The 10342-nt window shown below is 41.7% G+C and overlaps 1 protein-coding gene across 1 annotated transcript in view; it reads right to left on the reverse strand.

Moving 5' to 3' along the window:
• LOC119413724 (FK506-binding protein 15) overlaps nucleotides 1-9899 on the reverse strand; it is a gene marked incomplete at its 5' end in the record, with an annotated part of 28450 nt that extends 18551 nt beyond the window's left edge. The window contains 6 exons of the mRNA XM_037680778.1: nucleotides 3916-4059; nucleotides 6221-6289; nucleotides 6384-6533; nucleotides 9432-9530; nucleotides 9666-9740; nucleotides 9828-9899. Of these exons, the coding sequence (XP_037536706.1) occupies nucleotides 3916-4059; nucleotides 6221-6289; nucleotides 6384-6533; nucleotides 9432-9530; nucleotides 9666-9740; nucleotides 9828-9899 (609 nt within the window). The remainder of the gene's footprint in view (nucleotides 1-3915; nucleotides 4060-6220; nucleotides 6290-6383; nucleotides 6534-9431; nucleotides 9531-9665; nucleotides 9741-9827) is intronic.
• Nucleotides 9900-10342: the final 443 nt, after the last annotated feature.

A 10342-nucleotide genomic window follows, 5' to 3' on the forward strand; every position in this document is an offset into this window, starting at 1 on the left:
CACACACACAAAAAACCTGTTAGTTCAGACAGCGCGCGACTGAGATGTGCCTCTGTCTCTCTCCTTTCACACACCCTGCTCTAAAACTGTAAAACTGTCTGTGCAAACAGCACGCAGCTGCCTCTGTGTCCCCCACCCCCATTGTATAGGTTTTCTTCATCATTTAATGTATTTGCACTCATTGTGTCTACTTTTATTGTTTAATTTAGATATGTGGTTTGGTTTCTTGTTTACAATTTATTTATTTATTTTAGCTTTGCTTTAAAATTTAATTCTTGTTTTGTGATTTGTACATCTGTGGTTTAGAGTTTAACTAAAGGTTGTAGTTCTTCTTTAAACATATTTGAGGGAAATATTCCTGAGATCCAATAATTTTTTTTTTTATGATTTTTCAACCGAGTTAATTTTAATTAACAGTAGGGGTGGGCGATATGGTTCAAATATAATATTGTGATAATTCAGAGCATTCTGGCGATAACGATAAATTTCATGATATAACCAAAAACAACCCAGAAATCATAGTTATTTATTTGACAAAATTAACTTAACATGTGTTGCAGTATTATATAAAAAACTAAAAAAACAAGGGTTAATTTTACTGAAATTACTTCATTTAGTAAAGTATTTAGTCTCCAAGTATAAAAATAAAAAATAAAAATGATCCTTCTGTTATTTAGATTGAAAAAGTTTGCACAAAATATAGATCAACAAAATCCACCACACAAACTAAAGTGCAGGTATAGTTTCCCAAAATGAATAAAATGAAGCTCAAGATCTGTTGAGCATAAATGTAACATACAACAAAATATATGAGCTATAACTTCCAGAACTTGTAACAAGGTGATCATCTGACCCTGAAGCTTGTGGTGTTTCAGCTTCCTCAGTTCCTGCAGGAATGATTCATTTCTCTGATGCTCTGTCTCTGATCACCCGACTCTGCTCTTGGTCCATGGACTGTGGAACGAAGAGATAAACCTGCGCGTGTTTGTACCGGCAGTTTAGAGCGGGGGGAGACCCAGTCGAGCTGCTTCTGTACCAGCAGCTCAAAGCTGGGTGGGAGAGAGAGAAAAAAAGACAAACTGCATTTGTACCTCAAAGTTGGGTGGGGGAGAGAAAAAAGACGAGCTGCATTTGTACCTCAAAGCTGGGTGGGGGAGAGAAAAAAAGACGAGCTGCATTTGTACCGGCAGCTTAGAGTGGAGGGGAAGGGAGAGACAGTTGAGCTGTCTATACCTGAAGTTTAGAGCTGGGTGGAGAGACAGCTGAGACGTGTGTCGTTTTAAAAATATATATATTTTTTTAGCTTTTTAGCTAGCTAGTATTGCGCGCAACTAATTAGCATTACGCCAGTACCGACAGGTGGAGGGGAAGTGCGCAGTTCAGTTTGGTCGTTCGGCGCGCTCTGTTCTGTTAATGGGGCGGGGCGCCCTGATGTATTATGTCATGAATTTAGCATATCAGAGTCAGAGAGTCAGAGTCAGAGTTTTTTTATTGTCATTCGCACCTCATGTGGTACATGTGGTGGAGCGAAATTATGTACGCAGGGTCCCAGTTACATCCAACAATAAAATGTATAAGAAAAACAGTAATAACATCTAAGATATGAAATAAGAAAAACATCAACTAAATATACACTAAGCACTCATAACATAAAACATTGAACATCAGCACAAACATGAACATGAGTCTGTGAGCAGATGTGCACGCATGAACACATCAACATTGAAACAGATCAGCAGCAACATGAAACAGATCAGCAGCAACATGATATGGTTTTTCACAGTGATTATTCTAGTTAGAGATTCATGAGTCTAACAGCCTCAGGGTAGAAGCTGTTCCTCAGTCTAGTGGTTCTACACTTAATGCTCCTTAACCTCCTTCCTGAGGGGAGTGGGGCAAAAAGTGTGTGTGCTGGGTGAGTGGGGTCCTTCATGATGCAGGTGGCCCTCTTCCTGCATCTGGAGGTGTAGATGTCTGTGATGGTGGGGAGGCTGATTCCGACAGATTTCTGTGCAGCCTTCACCACTCTCTGCAAAGCTTTTCTTTCTGCAGCTGTGCAGCCTCCATGCCACACATTGATGCTCGAGCACGATATCATGATATAATTAATTTTCCCGGGCAAGCTTTTTTTACTGGTATAAACGTGAATGATATGATATGGCCCAGCCCTTATTAACAGATTATTTAATAAATTTATTAAAGTGAAAACAGGATTTCATGATAAAACCGGCATCGTTTATTTTTTTATCTTTACTGATAAAAAAATAAATAAAAATTAAAAAAAATTAAATACATAATATGTTTTTAAAAATAGTTTCCACACACCGTCCCAGACCTGTCCCGGTCCGCCCCTTCCTGCCGGGGCTCAGGATCTGGACTCACGCACTCCTGCGGGTCGGCAGCTTGTATGATCCTCCATGGTGACCAGCGAAGCTCAGGGCCCGCAGGAGCGTGCAAGGCCAGGGCCCGCCACAGTCCCGGTCTCGCGCGCTACTCCGAGTCGGCGGCACGGAGGACTCAATTCAATTCAAAAATACATTATTAATCCCAAAGGGAAATTAAATGTTGTTGTAGCTCATCTTGGTTTTATTAGAGTTGTTATAGATGCTGATGGCTCTGGGAAGGAAGGATCTCTTGTAGCAGTCCGTCCCACAGCGGATCCGAAGAAACTAGCTGCAGATGCCGATTTGTCCACCCAGACCAAGCAGACCTCTCAGTCCTCTTGGGCAGCAGGACTGCCTGAATGCCAGGCAGAACTCCTCCCTGAGCGATGGCCATTTCTCCCAGAAGCCTGCTGAGCCCCTCGTCGCTGTGGACTTAACTGCAGGTGCCGGGGGACAATCTCGGTTCTCCCGCTGTCACGAACCACATGTCCCGCTACCTCCAAGATCTTGGCAGTCAGGCACTCGAGCACCGCCTCCAGGTAGACGGTAATGCATCCATGGCACCTCCTTTTCAACTTATTTGGGATTTGGGGATGTAGTTGAGATAATGTGAGCTTTTGAGATGTTAATCAGTAGCTCCCAGGTGTAGAAAACCACCTCGTTGTCATGGTTACAAATCGTAACAAATGTCCAAAACTAAAAAAGTTTCAGTAAAAATCCTTCCAGCGGCACAGCATCTGCTACCAGAGGACATAATCATCCGAAAAAAGTAATTTACATCCAGAAAAAAAGAGGAATTAAAGTTTCCAAAAGCAAATTCTCAGAATTAATGTAACAGAGCTGCTCCAACATGCAGCCACCTTGAGCGGTACAATTCTGGAAACCTCTACAGTGAGGGTGGAGCTCGGAGCCAGGGAGATGACGCCCTGCCCAGCCTGAAGGGGGGCACCAAGGCTCTGGTGGAGAGGGCAGGGGTAGACCAGAGGAGCTCCATCTAGCGCACTCTGAATTCTGTCGTCGGCCACCAAGCACAAAAAAACGCCAGCACTTCAGCGTTAGACCACGGTGTTGTCATTATTGTTTTTAAAATCTTTAAAATGGGTCCAGTTGCTCCTCAAGTTCAAGTTATTGCAAATGACAGATCGGGTTGTTGTGAAAGCTGCTCAACAACCAGTGACTCCACCCCCTGACCAATCAGTAACCAACAGTGTTCTGACGTCACGTTTTCAGGCCAGAACAGAACAGTTGGAACCCCAGAAAAATGGTCCTGAAAAAGGGTTTGGTTCCACAAATAAATGCTAGTGGAAGAGCCTTAGAACCATGCCGAGTCGAGTCGAACCATGCTGTACCGTTACTAATGAAAAAAGACCATTAGTTTCTTACAGACACACAAACACACCTTCAGTGTGTTTAAAATGTTGTGCAGAAGCATAAAAGAAGAACAATATCCTGCGGGATCAAATAAAGATAGATAAAGATAGATAGATAAAGTTCTATCTTATCTTATGTAGAAAACTTCAGGGGCTATTACCCGTCTGAGCTCCACTTCAAATATGAGAGTGCTGTTAGCTGGGACTCGGTTAGGGACTTCCTTGGACCCATAGGCGAGACTGGGGGGGATGACGATGAGACGACGACCTGCCTTCTTCATTCCCACCATCCCCTCCTCCCATACCTTTCCACACATGGAGGACAGAAAGACAAATGAAAACATCTCAGGTCTGATGGGAAACGTTGACCCATTGGGTCAACTGGTACCCAACGTAAAGAACCATTCCAAAGCTTTAAAGAGGCATCTTAAAAAAAATCAGAATATTGTGAAAAAGTTCAATATTTTTTGTCAATCATTTCAGAAAGTTAAGAGCATATTTTATAAAGATTCATTACAGAGAAAACTTTCAAGCCTTTATTTCTTGTAACTTTGATAGTTATGACTTACAACACAAACACACACACACGCGCACACACGTGCACACACACATGCGCACAAACACAGTGGGGAAAATAATTATTTGATACATTGCCTATTATGTAAGTTTTCCCACCTAAAAAGAATGGAGAGGTCTGTAATTTTTATCATCGGTACACTTCAACTGTAACAAACAAAATTTAAGAAAGAAAAAAATCCTGAAAATCACATTGATTAAAAAAAAATTGCCTTCTATTGCACAAACCAGATTCCAAAAAAGTTGGGTCACTAAACAAAATGTGAATAAAAACTGAATGCAATGATGCAGAGATGGCAAATGTCAATACTTTATTCGAAATATAACATAGATGACAGATCAAAAGTTTAATCTGAGTAAATGTAACATTTTGAAGGAAAAATATGTTGATTCAAAATTTCACAGTGTCAACAAATCCTCACCAAGTTGGTACAAGTAGCAATAAGTGGCTGGAAAAAGGAAATTGAGCATATAGTGAACAGCTGGAAGACCAACTGAGACTAATTAGGTCAATTGACAACATGATTGGGTATAAAAAGAGCTTCTCAGAGTGTCAGTGTCTCTCAGAAGCCAAGATGGTAAGAGGATCACCAATTCCACCATTGTTGCACAGAAAGATAGTGCAGCAATACTAGAATGGTGTTACCCTGCGTAAAATAGCAAAGACTTTTAAGTTATCATCATCAACCATGCATAACATCATCAAAAGATTCAGAGAATCTGGAACAATCGCTGTGCGTAAGGGTCAAGGCCGTAAAACTCTAGTGGATGCTCGTGATCTCCGGGCCCTTAAACGTCACTGCACATCAAACAGGAATGCCACTGTCAAGGAAATAACAGAATGGGCTCAGGAATACTTCCAGAAAGCATTGTCAGTGAACACAATCCACCGTGCCATCCGCCGTTGCCAGCTGAAACTCTACAGTGCAAAGAGGAAGCCATTTCTAAGCAAGCTCCACAAGCTCAGACGTTTGCACTGGGCCAGGGGTCATTTAAAATGGATTGTGGCAAAATGGAAGACTGTTCTGTGGTCAGATGAGTCACAATTTGAAGTTCTTTATGGAACACTGGGACGCCGTGTCATCCGGACCAGAGAGGACAAGGATAGCCCAAGTTGTTATCAACGCTCCGTTCAGAAGCCTGCATCACTGATGGTATGGGGTTGCATGAGCGCTTGTGGCATGGGCAGCTTGCATGTCTGGAAAGGCACCATTAATGCAGAGAACTATGTTCAGGTTCTAGAACAACATATGCTCCATCTAGACGTCATCTCTTTCAGGGAAGACCCTGCATTTTTTAACACGATAATGCCAGACCACATTCTGCAGCAATCACAACATCATGGCTGGGATTTGTTGATTCCATGAAATTTGGAAACAACAGATTTTTCCCTTAAAATGATACATTCTCTCAGTTTAAACTTTTGATCTGTGATTTGTGTTCTATTCTGAATAAAATATTAGATGTTGGCACCTCCACATCATTGCATTCAGTTTTTATTCACAATTTGTTTAGTGTCCCAACTTTTTTGGAATCCGGTTTGTTTGAAATTAGTAAGTGATCACCTACCAACCAGCAAGAACTCTATCTCTCACAGATCTGTTGGTCTATCTTTAAGAAGCCCTCCAGTTCTGCACTCATTACCTGTATTAACTGCACCTGTTTGAACTGGTTCGATCTATAAAAGACTCCTGTCCACACACTCAATCACTCCAACCTCTACATGATGCCAAGATCAAAGAGCTGTCTAAAGACAGCAGGGACTAAACTGTAAACCTGCACAAGACTGGGATGGGCTACAGGACAACAAGCAACAAGTGGTACCAAAATACCACATCACAGTAACAAAACATTGTGCATTTTTAGTAAAATAAAAAAATTTGGACTGACTTTTATCACTTTTCCAGCCCCGATTTTAAGTCGTAGAAACTTGTCTTTGTTCTGGTTGGAATCAAAAACCTGAAATAATATTTAAAGTTTGATATCAGATTGAGGAAAATCACAAGAGGTGAAGACAAAGTGAAATGAAAAACTGTTGATGGAAGTGTGTGACCTGTCCAATGGTGTGGTTCTGCAGGAGCCAGCCTGTGTACACCACCTCCAGAGAGTCTCCACTGTCCACTGCTGGGCCCTCACCGAGACTCAGGTCCTGAATCAGCGCAGAATCTAAGGAGGATGTGCTGTTTGCTTTGGCCAAACACACCTGATGATGAAGACAGAACTTGTTCAATCAAGAGAGAAACCAGACCAAACTAAAAGTCCATTTGTAAGCTGCAGTGATGATGGCAGATGAAGGTCATGAGCTACTAACACCAACAGTTCATCTGTTTGTTGCTCTGCCTTTAATGATGACGTCTTTTAAAATCACTAAGTATAAAGCACTCATTAGCTTGAGATGTCTGATGACCTGTTCAGGATGGACCCACTTCCTGCCTGTTCACTGCCCTGTGCTGTTGTTCCCATAGGTGTCGCAACAATTATATGTGAAGGGAAGGTGTCTCCCCCACATTTAATAAATATTAATTTGGACACCCCCATATTTACCTTGAAATATTAGTTCGCCCAGCACTGTAGTTTATTGTTATTGTTGTCTGTACTTTATATGTTCTGTCTGGAACAGGTCCCTCTTGAAAATGAGTCCTCATGGCTCAATGAGACTAGCCTGTATAAATAAAGGTTGAATGAATGAATGTTTCTTTTTCTTCGTGAACGAATCCATTCCACTTGATTAACAGGACACTCAAAGCACTAAAAGTCCACTCCGGGTTTTCATGGTTACCTACAACAACACCACACCACATGCAGTGTTTCCCTGAGGTCATCTGCCTTGCCAGGGCACTCACGGGGGGAGGAGGTTTGAACTGCACCTGTTTGAACCAGTTCAAACAGGTGCAGACATTTCTGTTTTGAGACATCTCTGTTTTGCACACTACTTAGGACCACGTTAGTGCTGGCAGTTGTTGACAGCTGTGGGGGGGTTAGGGTGTATGAAAGAAGCAGAGCGCAATGTCTGTAGCATCTTAGCTAAAGCATCTGTATTGCATGCCTGCTAGCTTAGCGCTACGTTATTTCCAGCAGTTTTTGGTTGATATTCACACAAGGAGAGCAGCTGATCAGACTACTTCTTGTTTCTCTTTAAAAGAGTTATTGAATCTAGTGTTACTTATGTAGGTATATATACAGTGCCTTGTGAAAGTATTCAGCCCCTTGAACTTTTCAACCTTTTGCCACATTTCAGGCTTCAAACATAAAGATATAAAATTTATTTTTTGTGAAGAATCAACAACAAGTGGGACACAATCATGAAGTGGAATGAAATTTATTGGATGTGTCAAACTTTTTTAACAAATAAAAAACTGAAAAGTGGGGCGTACAATATTATTGGGCCCCTTTACTTTCAGAGCAGCAAACTCAGTCCAGAAGTTCAGTGAGGATCTATGAATGATCCAATGTTGTCCCAAATGACTGATGATGATCAATAGAATCCACCTGTGTTTAATCAAGTCTCTATATAAATGTACCTGCTCTGTGATCGTCTCAGGGTTCTGTTCAAAGAGCAGAGAGCATCATGAAGACCAAGGAACACACCAGGCAGGTCCGAGATACTGTTGTGGAGAAGTTTAAAGCCGGATTTAGATACAAAAAGATTTCCCAAGCTTTAAACATCCCAAGGAGCACTGTGCAAGCAATCATATTGAAATGGAAGGAGTATGAGACCACTGCAAATCTACCAAGACCCGGCCGTCCCTCTAAACTTTCATCTGGAACAAGGAGAAGACTGATCAGAGATGCAGCCAAGAGGCCCATGATCACTCTGGATGAACTGCAGAGATCTACAGCTGAGGTGGGAGAGTCTGTCCATAGGACAACAATCAGTCGTACACTGCACAAATCTGGCCTTTATGGAAGAGTGGCAAGAAGAAAGCCATTTCTCAAAGATCTCCATAAAAAGTGTAGTTTAAAGTTTGTCACCTGGGAGACACCAAACATGTGGAAGAAGGTGCTCTGGTCACATGAAACCAAAATCCAACTGTTTGGCCACAATGCAAAATGATATGTTTGGAGTAAAAGCAACACAGCTCATCACCCTGAACACACCATCCCCACTGTCAGACATGGTGGTGGCAGCATCATGGTTTGGGCCTGCTTTTCATCAGCAGGGACAGGGAAGATGGTCAGAATTGATGGGAAGATGGATTGGGCCAGATACAGGACCATTCTGGAAGAAAACCTGTTTGAGTCTGCAAGAGACCTGAGACTGGGACGGAGATTTATCTTCCAACAAGACAATGACCCAAAACATAAAGACACATCTACAATGGAATGGTTCACAAATAAACGTATCCAGGTGTTGGAATGGCCAAGTCAAAGTCCAGACCTGAATCCAATCCAGAATCTGTGGAAAGAGCTGAAGACTGCTGTTCACAAACGCTCTCCATCCAACCTCACTGAGCTCCAGCTGTTCTGCAGGAAGAATGGGCAGAACTTCAGTGTCTCCATGTTCAAAACTGACAGAGACAAACCCCAAGAGACTTGCAGCTGGAACTGCAGCTGGAACTGCAGCAAGAGGCGGAGCTACAAAGTGTTAACACAAGGGGGCCAATAATATTGCACGCCCCACTTTTCAGTTTTTTATTTGTTAAAACAGTTTGACACATCCAATAAATTTCATTCCACTTCACGATTGTGTCCCACTTGTTGATGATTCTTCACAAAAAATTTAATTTTATATCTTTATGTTTGAAGCCTGAAATGTGACAAAAGGTTGAAAAGTTCAAGGGGCCCAATACTTTCACAAGGCACTGTGTATGTTTAACAACCCGTTAAAATACTCCAGAATGCAGGAAACGGCATCTACTTTATTCAAGATTTTCTGGGGGAGGATCCCCAGACACCCCACCCCCCACCAGCAGTGTGTCCCCCCACATTACAAATGTTTCTGACGCCACTGATTCTCAGGGTGTATCAACTTCATTTTAAGGCTGATAAAAACAGATTTTTTTAAATTATTATTAAACCTTGGAAATAAAAGATAAGTGTAATTTGCTTTTCAGATTTCTAATTAAAGTCTCAGTTGTGCATCTTCTCCTGCATTTCTCACGTCTTTGCAGAAGTCCGAAGCACTTTTCTCAGAGTCAAACATCAGGGACCAGTTCTGCCTCTGGTCATCGTAAAAAGTGCAGTAATTGTTTGGCTGTACCTACAATATAAAAACAACAGATGTTAGTAACGTCACTCTGTGCTGTAAGGAAACCTTTTATTATAAATGTTCATTCATCCAAGACCTCAGCCCGGTCAGGGAAGAGCAAAAGAGCACGACTTCGAGTCGACTCACCGTGAAAACAAAGCCCACGTGAATCTTGGCTGCAGTCACTTGTTTCTGTTGGCTCAGGTACAAAAGCAGTTTGTACTGAAGAAAAGAAGAATGTTAAAAGAAATGATTAGAACTAAAAGTCCCACCGATAATCTCAAACAGGTGACCAAATTCAAGACTGACCTCTTTAGTAGAGTGGCTGCCGAGCACGGCAGCTCCCAGCTTGCCTTGCTTTGTGTACTGACCATTAACGCTTCATGACACAGAAAACATTTCAGTAGAGATTAGTTAGACGTAGTCACAGAGATAAAATATCATCTCAAGCTCTCTGCATTTGTTGTGAGAATGAGGAGGAAGCATAGAAGGCTCGCCCGTTTATGATATGGTGCAGTATGAGCTATTTTAGCCATTCATCTATCAAAACGTTCAGCTTTTATAGGACATTACAGCTGAGTTTTGATTTGAAACTTTTTCAAGATTTTTCTTATTTCCTGATTCAAAGTCGATAACTTCAAGCCCTTAAATTCAGAGATTCAGAGATCCTTTACTGTCATTCGCACCTCATGTGGTACATGTGGTGGAACAAAATTATGTTCACAGGGTCCCAGTTACATCCATCAATAAAATGTATAAGAAAACCAGTAATAACATCTAAGATATGAACTAAGAAAAACATCAACTAAATATACACTAAGCAC

Source organism: Nematolebias whitei, chromosome 8, assembly GCF_014905685.2.
Source record: "Nematolebias whitei isolate Nwh7 chromosome 8, NemWhi1, whole genome shotgun sequence".
Lineage (NCBI taxonomy): Eukaryota > Metazoa > Chordata > Actinopteri > Cyprinodontiformes > Rivulidae > Nematolebias > Nematolebias whitei.